This window comes from Myxocyprinus asiaticus, chromosome 30, assembly GCF_019703515.2.
Source record: "Myxocyprinus asiaticus isolate MX2 ecotype Aquarium Trade chromosome 30, UBuf_Myxa_2, whole genome shotgun sequence".
NCBI lineage: Eukaryota > Metazoa > Chordata > Actinopteri > Cypriniformes > Catostomidae > Myxocyprinus > Myxocyprinus asiaticus.
Window position 1 is genome coordinate 25,907,442 of NC_059373.1, and position 23,674 is coordinate 25,931,115.

Here is a 23,674-nt window from a genome sequence, read left to right on the forward strand (position 1 = left end):
ACGACGTCAGAGGCGTCGTACCTGGGCTAAGGAGAAGAACTGGACTGTTGCCCAGTGGTCCAAAGTCCTCTTTTCAGATGAGAGCAAGTTTTGTATTTCATTTGGAAACCAAGGTCCTAGAGTCTGGAGGAAGGGTGGAGAAGCTCATAGCCCAAGTTGCTTGAAGTCCAGTGTTAAGTTTCCACAGTCTGTGATGATTTGAGGTACAATGTCATCTGCTGGTGTTGGTCCATTGTGTTTTTTGAAAACCAAAGTCACTGCACCCATTTACCAAGAAATTTTGGAGCACTTCATGCTTCCTTCTGCTGACCAGCTTTTTAAAGATGCTGATTTCATTTTCCAGCAGGATTTGGCACCTGCCCACACTGCCAAAAGCACCAAAAGTTGGTTAAATGACCATGGTGTTGGTGTGCTTGACTGGCCAGCAAACTCACCAGACCTGAACCCCATAGAGAATCTATGGGGTATTGTCAAGAGGAAAATGAGAAACAAGAGACCAAAAAATGCAGATGAGCTGAAGGCCACTGTCAAAGAAACCTGGGCTTCCATACCACCTCAGCAGTGCCACAAACTGATCACCTCCATGCCACGCTGAATTGAGGCAGTAATTAAAGCAAAAAGGAGCCCCTACCAAGTATTGAGTACATATACAGTAAATGAACATACTTTCCAGAAGGCCAACAATTCACTAAAAATGTTTTTTTTATTGGTCTTATGATGTATTCTAATTTTTTGAGATAGTGAATTGGTGGGTTTTTGTTAAATGTGAGCCAAAATCATCACAATTAAAAGAACCAAAGACTTAAACTACTTCAGTCTGTGTGCATTGAATTTATTTAATACACGAGTTTCACAATTTGAGTTGAATTACTGAAATAAATGAACTTTTCCACGACATTCTAATTTATTGAGATGCACCTGTATATACAGTACTGTGCAAAAGTCTTAGGCACTTAAGATGTTACTCAAAAACATTTATCTTCAGATGGTTATTTATATCTTCAGCTTTAGTGTGTAAATAGTAAATATATATTTTAGACTCACAAACATTTCTTTTGCAAATAGAATAGAATAGAATAGAAGAACAGGGAATCCAGCAACAGATGTTATGGCCCCCACAGAGTCCCCCACTGAACATCAAGTCAGTCTAGGATTAGATGAAGAGACAGAAGCAATTGAGAGCATAAATAGATAGAAGAACTGTGGCAAATTCTACAGGAAGCTTGGAACATCCTATCTGCCACCAACCAAGAAAAACTGTGTCTAGGTGTACCTAGGAGAATTGGTGCTGTTTTGAAGGCAAAGGTGATCACAACAAATATTGATTTAGATTTTTTATTTTTACTGGACTTTGTATGACATTATGTGATAAATGAAAACCATTTATGGAATTATTTTTGAAGACATCCCCTTTATGCAACATTTTTAACAAGTGCCTAAAACTGTTGCACAGTACTGTATATATATATATATATATATATATATATATATATATATATATATATATAAAGTTATACAGAGCTCCAAATCCATCAATTAAATGTCAGTTCCCTATCTGTCACTCACTTGACGTTGTGTCGATGTAGTGACACTAGGGGTCACTCTTGGGAGCCCCAAACACCTCTGATCTTTGCGAAAAGGCAAATGGGAATTGGCGAGTGGAATTTGCATGCCACTCCCCCAGACATATGGGTATAAAAGGAGCTGGCTCGCAACCACTCATTCAGATTTTCTCTTCAGAAAATTCCTCCACCGATCCATTCACCTTCTAATTGCTGGATTTATGCCACATTTCAGTGGCTTCTCCCCCTCTGCACCGGTGGATTGCAGAGAACGCCCCTGGGCGCTTCGGCAGACTAAAAGAATATATTCTTCCTCTGAAAGAGTATATTTTCCTCTAAAGGAATGGCACTTACGGGAGCGTCTTTTTAAAATGCCTTTCCGTTTGTGTATATTTCCTGGTTGCGGTCGTTACCTCTCTGCTTCCGACGGCCACGATCGCTGCCTTACGTGTTTGGGCACTGCCCATGGGGAGACAGCGTTCGTGGACGGGTCATGTCCTCACTGTGAGAACATGACTATGGCAACGTTGCAGTCGCGGCTTTCTTTCGTAAGAGGGAAAGCCACCCCAGCAGCTCTCCGCCTCGGTCCTTCTACCTACGGGTATGAGGCCACGTCGGTTAGCGCTGGGAGAGATTTGGGGACCTCAGTGGGAGCAGCTCCACCAGGTAACCCCCCACGGACCTCCCATTCCCCAGCACGCTTGTTTGCCCTGGTCAAGTTCTGGGATGAGACCGCCGGCTCGTCTCAGAGCGAGTTCGCGTTCTCATTCGGGGCTCGTGAAGAAGATGAGCTGTTGATCGCAACATCGGAGAGCAGGCTCGTCCAGTCTGATGCTGAGGACTCGGCTGGGCTCCCACCTTCAGGTATGGTCACCCCGTCGCAGGCCACATGGAGCTGATGGCCATGCTTGCCCGGGCAGCTGTGAGCGTCGGGCTGGAGTGGAATCCTCCACTCTCCCCTGAACCCTTGCGGCTCGATAATTGGTTCCTGGGCCCAGACCGCCGCTCATGGCCGCACCCTGCCGCACCTCGCCCTGGTCCCTTTCTTCCCGGAGGTGCATGACAAGCTGACGAGGTCGTGGTGGGCACTTTTCACTGCCCTGACCTGATCTTTCAGCTCCCCCGCTCTCACTACCCTTGATGGTGGGGCTGCCAGGGAGTTAAGGCAGTTGTGGTGCACCTGTGCCCGCAGAGCGCCGCCACCTGGCGGAACCTCCCGAGACTCCTGTCCAGGGCCTGTAGGCTTACATCGTCTCTCGCGACTAAGGTCTAAGGTGCTGCTGGACAGGCCGCCTCCGCCCTGCATGCCATGGCTCTCCTGCAAGTACACCAAGCCTGGGTGCTAAAAGATCTGCACGAGGGTAGTTCTGACCCAGGATTGATGCAGGAGCTGCATTCGGTGACCGACCTCGCTCTCCGGGTGACGAAGGTTATGGCGCGGTCTCTCGGGCAGACGATGTCCGCCCTCGTGGTCCAGGAACGCCACCTTTGGCTCAACCTGGTCGAGGTGAGGGAGGCTGACAAGGTACGATTCCTTGACGGCCCCATCTCCCAGGTTGGTCAATTCGGCGACACCATCGAGGACTTTGCCCAGCAGTTCTCGGCAGTGAAACAGCAGACAGAGGCTATTCAGCAAATCCTGCCCCGGCATGGATCAAGATCCTGCACCATGTCTGCTCATCGCCAAGGGTGTCCCCCTGCAGCACCGGCTCTGCCGCAGCCCACCCCTGCAGGCCGGCCCTGGCATGAAGCGAGTCGCAGGAAGCAGACGAACCGCTGCCAAGAACCAAAGAAAGTGCCCCTGAGACGGGCGACCCAGGGACGTGGAGACCCGCTGCAGTGGAGGTGGTGAACAGACCACTCCATCCCCCGGTGAAGGGGCCGGGAGGAGAATCTTTTGTTCCCTTTTTCTTTGATTTCGCCACATGCCCAAAGGGGTGGCTGTCCCCCTCCACCTTGAAGGTGTATGTGGCCGCTATAGCAGCGCACCACGACACAGTGAACGGTAAGTCTCTCGGGAAGCACGACCTGATCATCAGGTTCCTTAGAGGTGCGAGGAGGCTCCCTGACCATGCCTCATCCCCTCGTGGGATCTCTTCGTGGTCCTGCGCGGCCTGCGGGGAGCCCCCTTTGAGCCCCTTGAGTTAGTTGAGCTAAAGGCACTAAAGACTGCCCTCCTGACTGTGCTCACATCCATCAAGAGGCTAGGGGACCTGCAGGCATTCTCTGTCAGCAACACGTGCTTGGAGGTCGGTCCGGAATTCTCTCACGTGATCCTGAAACCATGGCTGGGCTATGTGCCCAAGGTTCCCACAACCCCGTTTAAGGATCAGATGGTGAACCTGCAAGCGCTGCCCCAGGAGGAGGCAGACCCAGCCCTGTCGTTGCTGTGTCCTGTGCATGCTTTACGCATCTATTTGGATCGCACGCAGAGCTTTAGACGCTCTGAGCAGCTTTTTGTCTGCTTTGGAGGTCAGCGGAAAGGGAGCGCTGTCTCCAAACAGAGGATCGCCCACTGGGTCATTGACGCCATCGCTTTGGCATATCACGCCCAGGAAGTTTTGCCCCCCTTGGGGCTACGAGCACACTCTACTAGGAGTGTGGCGGCCTCCTGGGCTCTGACCAGTGGCTGTATGGTTAAAATGATAACATAATCACTAATGTTTCGCCCTGTTCTTGGATGGCCACCAAAGAATTTTGCCTGTGGTTTTGAGCCTCCTTTTATTCTTTTGATTTATCTGATAACAATAGCTTGTAGGAAATAGAGAGGTCAGCGTTTATCTGTTCTTTTGGAGACATCCAATAACCTCCATTTTGTGCAAACTAGATATCAGGTGTTTAAGATGAAAACCCACTTTATATTTCATGACTAGGGAAAAAACAGAAGCCAAAGTCATGAACCCAGATTTTGTGAATAACAGAGACCTGACAGAATGGTTAAACATGTACACATTTTTGTAACACAAAGTTCCAACATTACTGAATGACATCCTTTAAAGGGTTAGTTTACCCAAAAATGAAAATTATCTCATCATTTACTCACCCTCATATCATCTCAGATATGTATAAATTTCTTTCTTCTGCAGAACACAAACAAAGATTTTTAGAAGAATAACTCAACTCTGTGGGTCATTTAAATGCAAATGAATGGTGGCCAGACCTCTAAAGCTCAAAAAGCCAATCCCCACCACCATTTTGGAAGTTCGTTCCACTTTGTTAAGTGAGCGAAGGAAGTTTCTGTTGACAGACCCTCAACCCCTTGATTTTGACAGAGGGAGCGAGCCTATTCTGATGTGCAGTTCAGGCAGCTCCACATCCCACAATGCAAATCCATTGTAACATCACAGCAGATCGTGCTTCATCAGCACCACCCCACACAACTCTAGTGAATGATATAATGGAAAGCTGTTTACAGCTGTGAGTGAAGTGAGGTCAATTAAGTAATTTAGAAGAGTTATATTGAGATTTAACAACATAATACTTGTAGCTACCTTAAACTCACACAGTCGTATGTATTAATTCCAATGTTACCATTTTCATTTGTGTCAAACGTGATTAATCCTTTCTTACATTTAATTATAATAAAAAAGTTAATTTATACAAAACAAGATTAATACATAAGCATTTAAAATTACAACTAAACTTTACCTGAACCTGTGATTGCATCAGTCTCTGAAGATGTTGTTTTCTCAAGTGCGAAAATAGGCAAATAAATCCACAAAATTACACCAGCTCTATTGCAAGAGTGACAAAGAGCTCCAAGTGATCAAGGGCTTAGGCCGATCCATTTCAACCCCTTGCACAGGTTCTGCCAGTAGTGGGCACTTGCACAACGTAAGCAATGACGTACATCCGAGTCCATGAGATGGAAGGAAGTTAGTGAGGTAAGGGCGTAAAAATTTTAAGTGGAATGCAGCCCTAGTGCTCTGCATATTCATCAAGTTCTAGGAATTGTAATCAAGTTTGAATGATTGTGCCTAGAAATTGCAATGGCAATATGTCCAGTGAAAAAGGAGTTATATTTTGTTCTGTTCTCACCCAGAACCGATTGGATCTCTTTAGAAGACATGGATTTAACCAATGAAGTCGAATTAATTACTTTAATGTTGCCTTTATCTGCTTTTTGGAGCTTCAAAGTTCTGGCCAACATTCACTTGCATTGAAATGACCTACAGATCTGAGATATTCTTCTACAGTTCTTTGTTTGTGTTCTACAGAAGAAAGAAAATCATACACATCTGGGATGACCTGAGGGTGAGTAAATGATGAGAGAATTTTCCTTTTTGGGTGAACTATTCCTTTAAGATTATTGTATAATTTTCTTATTTAATTTAAGATGACTGCAATCTAGCTAGTCATTCTTTTATTTACAGGTGTATGCGTGCTTGTTCAGTGTATTTTATTTTAATTTTTACAGATTAGAGAAGTTATTACAAGAATCTAGTCTTCTTTTACTTTTGTCTAAATGGAGTTGATAATTAGATTATCAAAAAATAAGTGTAGCATGAGTGTAAAACTAAACTCTGAGAAAAACTAGGTGAGTAAACAGTGAAATGAACCCGTTGGGTAAAAGTCCACAATTCTTATCTGTTATAGTACTCTTTAACCCCTTTTATAAACCCAAGCAGTCTCCTCTTTGATTTGCTTCCAAATTCACTTGCTGTATAAACCTTAAAATCCATAAAAGTTTATCTGGATAAGTGTGGTTTCAGTATTTTCCCACAATACAATATAACCAGCTTTGCAGAGCTTTACATCAAATAACTACCTAAAAATAACAACAGGCTCTTGACAAAGTTTTGATTAATGAAAAAGTCTCTCATGCTGAACACAGCTTCAGAAGTAAATTCTATTCTTTTTCTATCTTCATTTATTAGGGGGTCAAATTTAGTTGTTTAAACGGTGCTTGAGGGTTGATCAGCATAATAGCAGTTTCTGTGCAATGCGGCTTTTTTGAATGTGCTTGTTATCCCGGCCTCATATTAACCACATTGACTGCATTGTGTGGTTAGAGAAGACACACGCACGCACACAAAGGCATGCACTACTCTGAACAATACTTTATTAATACAAAAGAATAACCTGTTTTAACAGCATTCTGTTTTTAACAACATTAGAATATCAAAGTCTGTATTCTGTACCAACTGCGAGGTCTGGTTCGACAAAAGCACACGTTGAAACTTTGCCACAGGTGAACAAATACCAGTAAATCGAAGTTCCCTCTCCACTATCTTATAATAGATTTAACAGTTTTATTCTAATGTGAAAGATACGTTCTAGTGAAGACACTTTCCTAAAGCTAACACTGTCATCATCTCTCATGCACTGCTGTGAAAAGAACGCATTGATGTTACCCAATAGAAAGAGGAGTGGGCAGGACTGACCAAACACACAGCTTTATAAAATTGCCTGCAACATCCTGTCTCGCAGGACATAGCAAATTTAAACACATATTCAAGAGTCACACTTTTGAACTTTTCCGTTTTCCGTTGACATTTTATTTGTAATAGTTTTTGGACAATCAATCGTAATCGGTGAGTCAAGTGCTATTAGATTAATTTCTGATATTGTAGTAAATTTTAAACTTTATTTCTGTATTGAATAAAACAACATTCTGTATGTGCCACCGAACAAGTGGTGTTTATCAAAGCTTTAAACAAAAGATATCCTGTGTAATAACTCAGTATGGCAAGCCGTTTTAGCTTTTATTCATTTGCAGGATATTTGTTGATATCAACAATTCAATTTTCACTAGTTAAAATTCTAATTCTAGTTAAAATGTAATTTTCACTAGTGGAAATGCCAATTGTTGATATCAATAATTACTTTTCCACTAGTAAAAACGTGAATTCTTGATATAAAAAATGACATCATCACTCGCAGAAATCACATTCTTGATATCAAAAATGGATTTTCAACTAGTATAAACCATAATTCTTCATATATGTAATAGAATTTTCACTAGTTGAATTTCACAATGAACTCTGATACTGTTGCACACTGATTTGACTTTTATTAATTCGCAGGATATGAATTTTTGATATCAACAATTACATTTTCACTAGATAGAATGCTAATTCTTGATATCAAGAATGAAATTTTTACTAGTGAAAATGACAATTGTTGATATCAGTAATTATATTTCCACTAGTAAAAACATGAATTCTTGATATAAAAAATGCCATCATCACTTGCAGAAATCACATTCTTGATATCAAAAATGGCATTTCAACTATTAAAACCACAAATTTTTTATATCTATAATTTAATTTTCATTAGTAATGTTTCACACTGATATGTCATTCACTCCTGTTCAAAACATAATTATTGATATCAAAAATTAGTTTTTTACTAGTTGAAATTCCAATTTCACATATCAACAATTCCTTTCTTACCAGTAAAATATAATTTTTATATGAACAATTGAATTTCAACTAATAAAAATGCTCATTTTTGATATAAGTAATTCAGTTTTCACTAGTGACTATTTTAATTTCTGATATCTGTAATGTAATTGTTACTAGTAAGAAAGTCTTTTAGATATCACTAATTACACTCCAAATAATTGATTTCCAGATATCAGAAATACCAAATGTAACATGTTGAAATTAATTTAATGATATACAAAATTAACATTTTCACTAGGTGTAATTCAATTGTTGATATCAAGAATGAACATTTTACTAGTAACAATGTAATTATTGATATCAGGAAAGGGAGCTCTACTTATAACAATTATTGCCTTGATATCTAATTAATAGAATATAATTACTGATATCTTAAATGTGATTTTAACTAGTAAAAATATTATTAGTGATATCTAGAAATACAATTTTAACAGGTAAGAATAGCTATGGTAATGAGTTTATGAATATTAATGAGACCTGGTTTTCCCATGAATCCCCTTTTGGTGCCAGTTGTAGCAGGTTAAAAATGGAGGGAGATGTTCCATGTGGGAAAAACAGCTATTTTCTTTTTTTTCTGTTTTTATGTTTAAGAAACAGAAATGAGAATTAATTTCAATTTTTCTGTTTTGTTTACTTTAAAAATAAAAAATAAAAACAATATTAGATTGGCATATTTGGGCGCCACTGCAACGCCCCTTTCATCTAATTGGCCAACCTGTGCCATCTTCTGTACTACCTTAATCCTTTTAGCCAGAATAACAGTTGGTACTGCTCTGCATATTTGGCTTAATTTTAATTAAATAGTGTCCTAAACTACCACTAAACTACACATGCCATAAGCAGAAAAATCTTGTTGCTGGGCACAAATCTGGTGCTGTTGTGAGGTGTTGTCTCTAATGGTTGACACGTAAGAGATCACAAGCCACATCATATACTGACTGGGAGTTTACTCTCACATACAGCTCTGGAAAAAATTAAGAGACCACTCCAAATTTGTCTTAAATCAGCATCTCTACATGTATGGCAGCCATTCCATTCTAGTGTCTGTTGAATTCCTGCTTGAATTTTTGCACCAGGAGTGGCATAAAATCACCCAACAGCAATTTGAAAGACTGGTAGAGAGCATGCCAAGATGCATGAAAGCTGTGATTGAAAACCATTCCACCATATATTGATTTCTGAACTCTTCCTAAGTTAAAACATTAGTATTGTGTTGTTTAAAAATTAATATGAACTTTCTTTGCATTATTCAAGGTCTGAAAACATGGCATCTTTTTTGTTATTTTGACCAGTTGTCATTTTCTGCAAATAAATGCTCTAAATGACGATATTTTTATTTGGAATTTGGGATAAACATTGTCAGTACTTTATAGAATAAAACAAAAATGTTAATTTTATTCAAACACATACCTATAAATAGTAAATCCAGAGAAACTGATAATTTGGAGTGGTCTCTTAATTTTTCCCAGAGCTATATATATATATATATATATATATATATATATATATATATATATATATATATGCTAAAATGCTTGTTTATGTTAAGTGCAGTTTTGGGAAACGAACGTAAAAAATAACGAACATTCATAAAATCACTCATAGAAAATGCTCTTAACTGCTAAGATCAGTCGTTATTGATTCATTAAATGCACATTCATTGTGTCTTTTTTAAGTACTCTTTGTAACTTTATGAACAGGAAGGAAATCAAATGATCACATATAATATAGTCAAATGGGTAACACCTTACAATTAAGTTTCATTTGTTAACTTGAAAAACAATGAACAATACTTTTACAGCATTTGTTAATCTTGGTTAATGTTAATTTCAAAATTTACTAATATATTTTTAAAATTAGAAGTTGTAAATGTTAAAATTAGTTTATAAAATATAAATAAAAAAGAACAATGTTTCATCCATAACATTAACAGATTAATATATGCTGTTAAAAAAGTTTCTTTGTTAATTCACGAAACTTACTGCATTAACTAATGTTAACACATGGAAACTTATTGAAAAGTGTTGAAAAGGCTACCATTACATTTTTTAGATAGTAATCAAATCAAAATCGATGTTTTTGAATCTAAAAAAGCAAACAAACATAAGAAATTATGCTCCAAATGGTAGATGGCGCTAATCTACTAACACCGCATCGGGCCTGAAACTGCTGTGGCTCTTATAAAACATCAAACTTATAAAAGTTATAAGGGCACCAAAACTATGCAAAGGTTATTACAGAAATTAACAATTCAATTTTCACTAGTTAAATTGCTAATTCTTGATATCAAGAATGTACTTCTTACTAGTAAAAAATATTATTTTTACTAGTTGAAATTCAATTTTGTTATTAAGAATGTGATTTCTGCTAGTGATGACGTCATTTTTTATATCAAGAATTCACGTTTTTACTAGTGGAAATGTAATTATTGATATCAACAATTTGCATTTCCACTTGTGAAAATTACATTCTTGATATAAAGAAATAGAATTCTAACTAGAGAAAATTGAATTGTTGATATCAACAATTCATATCCTGCGAATGAATAAAAGTCAATTCGGCTTGCCATAAACTCAGTTTACTCAGACGTTTGAGATTTGAACAAATACTCGCAAACATTTGTATGTGATGCTATGTTATGACTGTTATCGTTTTAATTTACTGTTTGTCATCGTTCCGCGAGAGGGATTTGCGTGCATGCTGTGGCACGTGTGCATGTCAGCAGAGGAAGAGACGTGAAATGAGTTGAGATAAACAAATTTGAGCAGCACCTACTAGTCTAACCAGTAATTACTCTGTCAGGGTTGCATTTTTACAATTTTACATTTACATTATCTTACAATATTTACAATCTTAACTGTATTTGCATTGCTCAGAATCGTTCCTGAGAATGTGTCTTTTTTTATATTGTTCATTTGGCAGATTAGTAAACATTTGTAGACATTTGTGAACTACTAATTGTTAACTCCACACCTCTGATCAGTTAAAACCTCACAAATAGTGCACACACGTTTATAACACATGAAGAGGCAAACAGTTCAGACGCATAGGCTACTAATCAAAAGATAGACTAGAGAAATTGTGCATTGTATGATTATAGTCTATTTGTGTTGTAGGCTGACATGTATTGCTTATTCGTAAGATTATAATATTTAGTTGGAGGCCATGTATGACCATGCAGAGTCTGTTTAATATCAAGTTTGATATATGTCACAATCTAAAAATGTAGGTCTACACTAGCTTAACCCAGGCTTCTGGATTTTACCAAATAAATTAATTCTCAGAGATTAGGGAAGCAGTCATTGTTTCAGCAGATGCCTTCTAGTTATATTTCCTTTGGCACTCTCTTTCTGTGGTTAAATCCCTTATATGAATTGCAGTACTCTGGTATAATATGTAAACAACCAGACAAAGGTAGAATGATACTGTCTTCCTGTGTTTTTCAAATGGAAATTTGAAGTCTTTCATATAGCAGTGTCAAGAGAGAAAAGAAGAAGAAGAAAACAACGGTAATGAGAAGTAAAAGAAATATTTCCCCCAGCCATTTCTATGCAGTGTAGTGTGCAGGTGCAGTGCTATTTCAGTGACCCTCTTTCATAACAACAAAACAGTAACATAAACATTACTAATACTATGCAAAAATGAGTTTAAAGCGTTTGCTGAATAAGTGTACACATACTGTAAATAACTCATATGCATTTGAACGAAAGAGTTGTATCTAAATGCCAGAAATCTTTCTTATCAGTACCGATATTGAATATTTGATTATATTAGATTATATTAGATATTAGTACACATTATATGTTAGGTTTCATGAATGAAGTTAGTAAATATCAAGTTTATCATTGCATATTGTGATGGATACCTGGTCTGTAGAGGCAGACAGGTGGATTTGGATGTTTTGAAATTATTGATTAAGATTCTCATTTTAAGCTATTTTCCTCTAACTTGGTCCAGTATTCATCCAAATCTTCAGCTCTCACATGATTCTGGTCAGGAATGTGTGTAGGGGGCTGCAATAGAACCCTCAGCAAGTGATGAACTGCATAATGACGGTTTTTGAACCACAGCTTGGCTTGGTTCCTAGAGCTCCTCTGTGAATCTGAAAATCAGTTACTGCTTTGGAAGGGATTGGTACAGGAACACTCCTTGATGAAACTGTGGGATGATAAGACACAAAGGCTTTCATGCTGGCTTTGGAGCAGAGCTGATAAAAGTTGGTTATGTTAAAGGGGTGGAGGGACTGCAGAAGCCATGGAAGCAGCTGTGTCAGTGGCTTCCTGTGTGTAGCGTCCAGACCCGCTACAGAGGAAAAGCCTGACATGTGACCTTTAGAAACCTCAGCTTAGACAAAGGGCCTGTTCAAGCCCTCATTCCATGTACATGCACATCAACATTCAAACTGCCATCTTTTGTGGAAGATTACAGCAACTAAGTGCACCAACATGAATATTTGTGTTTCTGTCACCTTTATCCTACCTCTAGGTGTCCTCAGCATTGAGAATGGACGATATCCAGGTAGTTGAGTCGAAACCTCTACTTGTTGACAGGGATTTGCAAGTATGTGAAACACTGTTGTTTGTCTAGACTAGTACTGAATGCACATTCATTCTTATATTGCGATAACCTGCACTGTTGTATCGATTTTTCCTAGGGACTAAGGGAAGCTGTTCAGCAGCTGGTGATTAAGGCAAGCATTTCATTTTTTGCATTGTATTTGTACACTTTGCTACTTTATAAACTTTAACAGTGATGTATTATACACTGCTTTAATACTTAAGTTTTCCCTGATCCAACATGGTCACCATCAGCATTTGGTGAAAAGTGTTAATAGTTGCTATAAACTATGTATGATTACATGCAAGAAAACTTTAAAGGACCAAATTGTACTGTGAAAAATATATTTAATACTCTGATTTCATTATGGAGTGTAATTATACAAATGTTTTGAGATATTATTAGTGGTTAGAATCACTTCATCTAAATTTATTTCAATATTCATTTAAATTATATATTTAGTATCTGCACACATAGTGCAAACTTCTTTTTTATTGTTATTATTTTGTTATAATCATGTTGTCACAGCTTAAAGGAATATTCCGGGAACAATACAAGTCAAGCTCAATCAACAGCATTTGTGGCATAATGATGATTACCATAAAAATAAATTTTGACTTGTCCCTCCTTTTCTTTAAAAAAAGCAAAAATCGTGATTACAGTGAGGCACTTACAATGGAAGTGAATGGGGCCAATTTTTGGAGGGTTTAAATGCAGAAATGTGAAGCTTATAATTTTACAAAAGCATTTACATTAATTCTTCTGTTAAAACTCATGTAATATTTGAGCTGTAAATTAGTTTAAATCATATTTTTTACAGTCATTTTATGGTTTAAGGGTTTGTGACATACATCGTCATGGTAACGAAGTTGTAAAATTGGCTGTATCTTTACACAGAAAAGGTTAGTAAGTGATTTTATCACAGTAAAATCATGTTTACACATATTGTTTACATCTTGTGGTTATACTTTTGAAAAAGTGAGTATTTTAACATTCAAAATTTGTCCCCATTCACTTCCATTGTAAGTGCCTCACTGTAACACAGATTTTTGCTTTTTTTAAAGAAAAGGAAGGGCAAGTCGAATGAATTTGTGTGGTAATCAATATTATACCACAAGTGCTTTCAACTGAGCTTAACTTGTATTGAACTTGTAATATTTCTTTAAAAATCACAGTTTTCATTCCTTTATTGATTATCATCAACGCTGATCATAACACCATGGCATTAGAACAGCACTATGCACTGTGTTTCACGGCAGACCGATGTGAAGATGCGTAAATAACTGGCCTCTCGTGCTGATCCTCACATGGATTAAAGGCCTGAAGTTTGTGGGTCATGTATTTTATAAGAGAGTTCAGCCTGTAGACCAATGACGTGGGCAGCTGAGGGATGCACCAGCCATCTGTGCGAGAAGCTCACGTAGGGCTCGTCATCGTTTAAAGGAATTAGTGCCAATGGGGAGACAACATATGTTTGTGTTCAGTCAGTATAAGGCGAAGCATAAGATGTTTGTGTCCTTGTCAATGTTAAAGATGTTAGCTGACTTACTTAGCAGCTTGTGCTTTAACTTGAGGCAGCTGAAACTACAGCCTGATCTTTGACCAATGCTTTGCCCTCACAGACTTTTTTCACTGACTTGCAATCCAGTGGATGGTATTTGTCAGTGTTAAATCACTAGTGTTATATTAACTCCAACCAAGTTAAATTGAAAGTTAAAGGTAAATCAGTTGGAGTTGATTTATGAATTGTTGGTTTTAGTGATTTTGCAGTTTCCATTTTAAAAACTGGATTTAAGATATTGAAATATAGATTCTCGCTGAGCATTATTATAGTCAAGATAAGGTCTTTCCACAGTTCATCTTGTATGAATTGGTTACTTGGTTACTTTTAGACTTATAAGATAAATGAATAAAGAAAAATTACAACCCATATTGGCCATGACCAGTGATGACCTTTCTTGAGATGTTTAATAGATTTAGTGAAGCTCCATTGTTATTGCTGATTTACTTATGACTGTGACACAATTATTGACTGCACACTACCACCACCATAAGCACATGATAGTTTGGCTCTACTTCTATTAAAGTTTCCGATGCCCTAGAGCAGGCTACTCCAAGCATCTGACAAACGCTGATCCAATTTACAGATATCTTCAACTAAAATTAGCTTGTTTTGATCTTGGTGCAAAGCATGCTGGGAGCATGGGGCTTATGTTGTGTGATGACAACGGGTATAAAACACTGTGCGCAGATGAATATTGGCCAAGTGTGCACGCAGGAGCTTATTTACAATCAGATTTTACCTACCCAATCTAAAGTTTCCTCTCATCACGAATACTAATTACTACCTGTAGCCATGGTTCTAGAGGACTCTGAAATGGAATTAGTATTTGAGATTGAAGTCTCTGTGAGTACAGGCTTTTAAGTTGTTTTGCATAATTTTTTATACTTGTGCATTTTTGTTTTATTAGTGGTTTTATTTGTGCATGAATTAGGTTTTAATTTTGACTCAATTTTGAGTCAGTAGTGCTGTGTTAATAATAAGTATTGCTTTGTAATGTTGGTAGATGCAGTGTTTTGATATTATGAAATCAGACAGTAGCTGACATGGACTGGTAGCTTAGCTTACTGTTTGCAGATTTGTTACTTGCTTTGCATTGAGTGTTGAAGTATTTGCGATTGGTCTGTGGTTCATTGACACATAACACATAATTTGGCTCATATATATATATATATATATATATATATATATATATATATATATATATACTGTATGTACATTAGCAACATCAAGATTTTAGGTTAAAATTTAAATGAATGTATAAGTGTATATCTTATGTCTTATTTTTTTTTATCACTTTTTTCACTAGTACATTTTAATTGGTTCTGCTGGGTGACAGATGATTTTTTTTTAAAAGCACAAATATTCAATTTAGTCTCTTAATTAATATATTATAGTAACTGCATACATAATAAGGTAACACTTTACAATAAGGTTCCATTTGTTAACATTAGTTAATGCATTAGGAATCATGAATTAACCATGAACAATATATATTTTAAAGCATTTATTAATCTTTGTTAATGTTAGTTAATAAAAATACAATTGTTCATTGTTAGTTCATGTTAGTACATAGTGCATTAATTAATGTTAACATTTACAACTTTTGATTTAAAAAATGTATTAGTATATGCTGAAATTAACATTAACGAAGATTAATAAATGCTTTAAAAATATTGTTCATTGTTAGTTCATGTTTACTAATGTTGTTAACTATTGTTAACAAATGGAACCTTATTATAAAGTGTCACCCATAATAATTATAAATGAATGAGCAAAATGCTGTTTAAAATAGTTTTAAATGGAGTATAGCATGTCACACCCAATGCTGATGAGCATTTTCTTGTGTGCATGCAGGAACATGATGTGGAGACTCCATATGGCAGAGTCCACTGTACCATGAAAGGAGTTCCTAAGGGTGACCGACCTGTCATCCTCACTTTCCATGATATCGGACTAAATCGTAAGCTTTTATACCCATCTCTACAGTAATAAAACTGTATAAAATTTCCCCCAAATCTTTGCTCTTACATCTTAATTGAGAGCGTCTTCTAAAGGAGACAGTCTTTAATGAATGTATTCTGTTTCTCCAATAGACAAATCCTGCTTTGAAACCCTGTTCAACCATGAAGATATGCAGGAGATTATGCAGCACTTTGCTGTGTGCCACGTAGATGCACCAGGGCAGCAAGATGGAGCTAACACCTTCTCTACTGGGTGAGATGTACTGTGTATTAACATATATATGGATATTTACAGGGTAAATGCTTAATGTAGAACCATATAACCATTGACTTGTCTTGTAGATATGAGTACCCTTCCATGGACCAACTTTCTGAGACTCTCCCATCAATACTTAAACATTTTGGGTAAGGTGATTTTCCTATAAATTTTGAACAAAGTTTGGGCACCTTTTACTATACTGTGTCATTGTTACATATGTTACATGTTACTAAAATTAATTACTAAAGTAATTAAAATAATAATTATAATAAATAAAGTAATAATAAAAAATAAAGTAATAATAACAATATGTAATGACAATCAGCTCAAAATAGTTACAGAAAGTTCAATGATATTGCTGAGTACTTACTTAAGTATGTGAACACTATAAAATAAAGTTACCCAAAGTTCTGTTTAGGTTATTTTCTGTCTTTTTAACTGGTTTTCTTAAACCCTGTAGACTGAAGAGTGTAATCGGCATGGCTGTTGGAGCAGGCGCTTATATCCTTGCTAAGTTTGCTGTGAGTTTGATTTCCTTTTTTGTGCATTATTAGGTGCTTTAAAGTTTTAATTAAACCAGGATAAAGAACTAAAAGTGTTTCTTTCCCTGTGGATTTTGGCATTCATTTCTGCTGGTTTACCTGCTATGGAATGTCCAGTGTAAAAACAGATATATATATATTATTTTTTTTTCTTTTTCTTTTTCTTTTTTTTTCAAGAAATTTCTGCTTGACTTGTGCTCTCTTTATTTACTAAATAATACGATTTACTAAATCAGCCATTTACAAATGCGGTTTTCTGTTATAGTTGGATTACCCTGATTTAGTGGAGGGCCTTGTTCTAATAAACATCAACCCTTGTGCTGAGGGCTGGATGGACTGGGCGGCACACAAAGTGAGTGCTAATTGCTAATACTCATCATTCCACTTTAGTCTCTGATAACATCTTTATTCAAATAGTTCCTGTGTCTGGACTAATTTTCCACATGAATTACAGATCTCTGGTTGGACTCATGCCATGCCTGACATGATCATCTCACACTTGTTTGGAAAGGTTGGTCATGGTTAATTTGTGTAAATACATGTAATATTATTCTGTAGAGATCTTTTGAGTTCATACTAACAAAGCTTTAATATAATTTCTCCAGGAGGAAATCCAGCAGAACCATGACCTCATTGGCAGGTACCGTCACCACATTGTGAATGACATGAACCAGTTCAATCTGCAACTCTTTGTCAAGTCCTACAACAGGTAAGCACAGCACCCCTACCAAAATCTTGACAAAAACAAGGTTCACTAATCCTATATGAGCATTGATGTTACATTTAACTAACAATTTCGTCCACAGCCGACGCGACCTAGAAATCGAGAGGCCTGTACCCGGTGGACATGTCAGTGTCAGAACTCTTAAGTAAGTGTGAAACTGTCTTAAGAAATTTTGGTAACAGTTTACAATAAGGTTCCATTCGTTAGCATTAGTTAATGCATTAGGTATCATGAATAAACAATGAAATATATATATATATATATTTTTTTACAGCATTTATTAATCTTAGTTAATGTTAGTTAAAAAATACAATTGTTAATTGTTAATTCATGACAGTTCATAGTGCATTAACTAATGTTAACAAATACAACTTTTGATTTAAAAAAAATGTATTGGTATATGTTGAAATTAACTTGAACCAAGATTAATAAATGCTGTATATAGAAATAATGTTGTGAACTAATGTTAACAAATGGAACCTTATTGTGAAGTGTTACCGAAATTTTCTCATTGTTTTTGGACATTTCAGTAGACTGTGGGATACATTTTCCTCCCTGCTCTGTAGTGATGTCATGCCGCTCTATTTCCAGGTGTCCTGCACTCCTGGTGGTTGGAGACAGTTCTCCTGCAGTTGATGCTGTGGTAGGTATACTTTAACCCAGGTCCACCTAATTTCAACATTATTTCCACTACTTTCTCACCATTAACCTCTTGAGATCCCCACATGACTGCTTTGTGCATTTTCCATTTCCCTTTTTGATTTATAACTAGTAGCACCTAATAAACAAGCAAAATAATAATAATAATTCTAGAGCAAATAGTTTTCCTAAAAATTGATGTCCACATTTGTGGATGGCAGGACTAAGTTGTGAATTTTTATGTAATTTCAAGCTATAAAAAGTTTTTTTTTTTCATCAAATAGTTTATTATGTGTCCAGGAGTGTTGGTTATTCATGTTTTTGAGACGCTATAGATGTTACTGCTGATTTTCTATAAAACTGAATAAATAATTCTGATTTAAAGTAATGGCCAGCATCATCCAATCACTGCGAACCATGTTAACATCAAATTTTGCATTATAAAATTCTGAATCTATGTACTGATTATCACTGTCCCATGTCTGCCAAACATGTTGAGTGGTCCAAACATCATATGCAGCCTGAAACTGAACTTTTGACCAGATGTTAGAAGTGAATGCACTTAGCTGCATAGGAAAGTTATAGGATGCTCCTTTGCTCCCTAATTAGTGAATGACTTAACCTCCAGTGTGCTGTCTGTCTGCACTGGTCTCAGAACAGTTTGAAATGCACCTTATTTTCATCCTAACTCCATATACAGCCTCTGAAAGCAACTCTAATTTTTTGACTCATACAGGTTTTAATGTGAAAACTTAAGCTGGTTTCTTACCAGATGTAGTTTGGTTGTTGTTTCTCCTAAAGACAAACTCAACTTGACTTGGTGCGCTGAAAGTTTAACCCTTTAATGACAGCCTAGAGTCTCCTGAACTAAGATCAATTGGTTTAAAAAAATAAAATTAAGCATAGCCTATAGCGAAGCCAAAATGTAATGTCCACGCATGTGGACGCGGGGTCTCACGAGGTTAAATCAGATATTTTCTGTTAGGTTTAAATAAATTCAAAATTTTTCCTGTGATTTAAACCTATACCATCCTATACGTTATTGCAGTTGTTCTGGTTTTGCTTCTTGAGCCAAACTTTAAACTGGACAAGTGTGTTGACTCAACACTGTACCTAAATTGTTTAGAGTACAAAAGCAAACAAAAATCTTCTTAAAATCAAACATTGAAATGTATTAATATGACCATGCTTAGGCCTAACAATAAATTTTTTTTTTATAAATGCATCAACAAAAGTAGAAGTGTGATGTACCAGCCATTAGAATTATATTTGATGTATAGACTGTGACGTCAACAACAAAAGATATGGAAAATATTTTCTCCTCCTTTTAAAAAGTTGATAAGACTATTTGGTCTATATCATAACTATGCACTATTATATGGTTTGTTGGATTTTATTCTTTGCATTTAGCATTGTTTTGCAATTTTGCATTGTTAGCAGTGACCCACAAATTAAAAACCATTACCATTATTACACCACAATTCAAATCTGCAACATTAATATTTTATAATTTAACTTTTTTTTTTTTTCTGCACAGGTTGAGTGCAACACTAAACTGGACCCAACCAAAACCACACTGCTTAAGGTGAGTGGCCTCTATTGAAGCAGCCAGGTATTTATAGCCTACATGGAAAAGTCGGGCACTGATGAGATTCAGATAGCTCAACATTATCTAGTGACTAATTTACCCAGATAGTGCAGAATCGGTCAACACTGGCCAGCTCCCGGGCTGAATCCTTCCTCACCTGACCTAATTTTCCATAGTCCGCCCTCCGGTGGACAGAAAATCAGGTTTATGGTGTCTGAAATTGCCTATTTATCACCGAAAAGTGTTTAGACCAGTGCAGTTAATGGAGCGCTCTATGTCTTAAACACCTGTGTGAATGGCTGAAACAAAAATGAGAAACAAGCAGTGATGCATGTGTTTTTATAATGAATGTTAACTAAGTCCCTATGCCTCTCCCTGTTTTTCAGATGGCTGACTGTGGGGGCTTGCCACAGGTTGACCAGGTGTGTGTTGAGAGTGTTTATGACTACTAGATTCATTTCCATCTTTGCTCAAGGCACAAGAGAATAGTTAGAGATGAAGCACGCCCTAATCTCATTACAGCGATGGCATATAGTTCTCAGCTCTAATACCCAGCTCACCACCTGCTACTACCAGCTGTTAGAATCCACACTGTTTCACAACATGTACTTAGAGAAATCTATTTTCCACCATGACCTAATTAGCTGATGACACCTAAAAGTTGTTAAAAAAAAGAAAAGAAAATGACTTCAGCTCTTTTTGTTTCCTTAGCCTGGAAAGCTTACAGAGGCTTTCAAGTACTTCATTCAGGGCATGGGTTACAGTAAGTATTAAAATATACATTTCCCTACAGTATATGCTGAACATAGGCTTTCTTTTACTTTACATCTATGTCTGTATAAAGAATGCCAAAAACTCACCAAAATTGTTTATCGGTCAAAAGTAAACATTAATAATGCATTGGCCAAACCTCCCAAAGGTCCTGAAAAATGACTGTACAATAAGAGAATAACAATGACAAATATGTGTTCTGAAATATTTTTGCGTGCCCTCGCAATAAGTTTTACGTGCTCTCACAATAAATTTACCACAGTTTTCAATTTTCTGCATTATTACGATGGTTTAACTACGAATATCAAGGTTAAAATATGGTTACTGTAGTAAAACCATAGTAAATTTATTGCAAGGGCACGCAAAACTATTACGAGAGAACGCAAAACTATTGTGAGGGCACCTAAAACTATTGCGATGGAATGCAAAACTATTGTGAGGGCACGCAAAACTATTGCAAGAGAACGCAAAACTATTGTGAGGGTACGCAAAACTATTGTGAGGGCACGCAAAACCATTGCGAGAGAACGCAAAACTATAGTGAGGGTACGCAAAACTATTGTGAGGGCACGCAAAACCATTGCGAGAGAACGCAAAACTATAGTGAGGGTACACAAAACTATTGCGAGGGCACGCAAAACTATTGCGAGAAAACGCAAAACTATTGTGAAGGCACGCAAAACTATTGCGAGAAAATGCAAAAAATTGCGAGGGCACGCAAAACTATTGCGAGAAAACGCAAAACTATTGTGAAGGCACGCAAAACTATTGCGAGAAAATGCAAAATTATTGCGAGGGAATGCAAAACTATTGCGAGAGAACACAAAACTATTGCGAGGGAATGCAAAACTATTGCGAGAAAACGCAAAACTATTGTGAAGGCACGCAAAACTATTGCGAGAAAATGCAAAAAATTGCGAGGGCCAGATGTTATTGTTAATAGAGGGAACCCTTAAGTATTTACATTCTGAAACAATTTGTAATTTCTCTCCCGAAATAAAAATTTCCTGCTTTATATCAACACTATGTCCTTTAGAAAAGAACATACAGACTGTTTTTGACACAATTAATTTCAGATAACACTGACTGAGCCAGGATGTAACTTCTGCCATAACATCTGTCAACTTATTTGCAAAATCTTCTGCATTTTTACCATGTGTGAAAATTGTTTCTGCACATTTAACTGGGATAGGAGAACGTATTTTAACATTAAAAATCACACATGACCTTTAAAATTTCCTTTAAAGTTAAAAAAATAAAAGATTGCTTCAAAACAGTTAAAAATGTTCTTCATGTGATAAACTAAACTAAATAAACTGTTTTTATTCAAGTCAAATATATTATTTTAATTACTTAATTATCCTGACTGCATACTGTCAGTTTACACCAACAAAAGTCATTTTTAAGAGTCAGATCAATTAGAAATTACACAAATTTGTTTTATTAAAAAGTAACCATAAAAAAAAGAAAAAAAGTGCTTCATGTGTAAATTAGCTGGTTTTATTCAAGACAAAAATATTATTTAATCTGACAAATTTTCACAAAGTAATTTTGTGATTTAGAAAAGAAATAATAAAAGGAATATAATGCTTATATTCACTTTTCTGAGTGCTTGTAGACCATATCTCACTATCTTCCTCTGTCTCTCAGTGCCCTCTGCCAGCATGACCCGTCTGGTTCGTTCTCGTACAGCATCCGGATCAAGTGTCACTTCCTTCGATGGCAACCGCAGTCGTTCCCACACCAACGAGGGCCGTAGTCGAGCCCACACTTCCGACAACCAGCGTGGACGCTCGCACACCGACACCATGGACAGTTCTGTGGACCAGGCTCCCAAGTCCACTGAAGTGTCCTGTTAGACTGGCAATCATGTCTCCAGTTCAATCTCACACATGCGTTAGCCTCTCTGTTCTGACTGTGCTGCGCTGCCACTAACTACACCCGCAACAGGACTGCATGCCACCAGCTCTGGGGTTTCCCAAAGGGGTCTTCCACCATTTTCTTAGTCAGAGAGCATTTACGCCAAAGTGTCTTGTATTTAAGACTACATATCCTGGGGAAACACTGAGAAAAGAGTGGATAGAGTGGATGAAGAAAAGATGGAGTTTTGTTTTGCCCTGCACAATGGCTGTCTTGTTGTTGTTAGAGGCAATGCAGCACAGAGACATTGTGTTGGTCACCATCCAAAAAAGCTGGGCACTGAAAAGGGCACAAGTTTGTAAATTGATGTTGATCCTTTAATCCGCATTTTATTTTCTTCTTTACATTCTCATATACTTGACTGTAGTGTCACTCATTGAATGAGAGTAAATAGCTCATTTTTGTCAAGTTATAATACCAGACTTTTACATGCTAGTTTGAGTGCATAATTAATTTTCTGTATATCTTGAAATGGACCGCAATGATTGGAAAAGGGATTTGTTGACCAGAGATGAGGTAATTTTTTAATGATGCTAAACTACCTTATAAAATTAAGGGATAAGCTCATACTGTGTTTATCTGCATTTACCTTTTGGGGTGTCCCATTATTGTGGGTTATATTTGTAACTCAGTGATTGATGCTCTTGAAAGTGATTCTTTTTTCCTTTTAAATGTGATTTATGAGATCAAATAACTGTAAATGTTTTAGAAATAATCTTATCATTAGTTGAACTTCAACAAAACCAATCTGTAGATAAGGAAATGTGAATGCAGTCTGTACATGACATTTTTGTTGTTTTTGTTTGTAACAATGATTTCTATGCAATCAAGCACAACAGAACAAAATGTGCCATGTGCTCTACTTGGACTGAATGCTTTTTCTCTCAAGGCTTTGAAAGTGTAAAGCGATGGATTGCTCAGAACGAGAAAGAGGTAAATCTTAGAAATTCACCTGCTCTTCCACGCACACTAAAACAAATGCTTGCAGGCTCTGTAAGGCACATCGCTTTGTAATGATGTACAACTTAATGCACTGCATTTTTAAGGGATAAACCATTTGTATTTATAAAAATATATATATAAAAAAGGAAAATAAAAAGCTGGTTACTCTTTTTTCTGGTGTCAAATATTTTTTGAATAACTGTTCAAGTTCATGAGAAATATAAGACGTGTCCATATA

At 36.9% G+C, this 23,674-nt stretch overlaps 1 protein-coding gene across 2 annotated transcripts; it reads left to right on the top strand.

Annotated features, from left to right (window-relative positions):
- The first annotated feature begins 6,973 nt into the window (after positions 1 to 6,973).
- Positions 6,974 to 23,607, top strand: LOC127420817 (protein NDRG1-like). Of its 2 annotated transcripts, XM_051663367.1 has the most exons (16): positions 6,974 to 7,096; positions 12,455 to 12,529; positions 12,624 to 12,659; positions 15,945 to 16,050; positions 16,184 to 16,304; positions 16,394 to 16,456; positions 16,771 to 16,831; positions 17,118 to 17,204; positions 17,307 to 17,363; positions 17,458 to 17,561; positions 17,659 to 17,721; positions 18,168 to 18,219; positions 19,753 to 19,800; positions 20,190 to 20,225; positions 20,515 to 20,566; positions 22,225 to 23,607. In XM_051663367.1, the coding sequence occupies exons 2-16, from the start codon at positions 12,473 to 12,475 to the stop codon at positions 22,431 to 22,433; spliced, it is 1,152 nt and encodes a 383-aa protein (XP_051519327.1). In that variant the 5' UTR covers positions 6,974 to 7,096; positions 12,455 to 12,472; the 3' UTR covers positions 22,434 to 23,607. The 2 variants fall into 2 exon arrangements, with proteins under 2 accessions (XP_051519327.1, XP_051519328.1); XM_051663368.1 differs by lacking the exons at positions 6,974 to 7,096; positions 12,455 to 12,529; positions 12,624 to 12,659 and adding an exon at positions 14,770 to 14,933.
- The last annotated feature ends 67 nt before the right edge of the window (positions 23,608 to 23,674 follow it).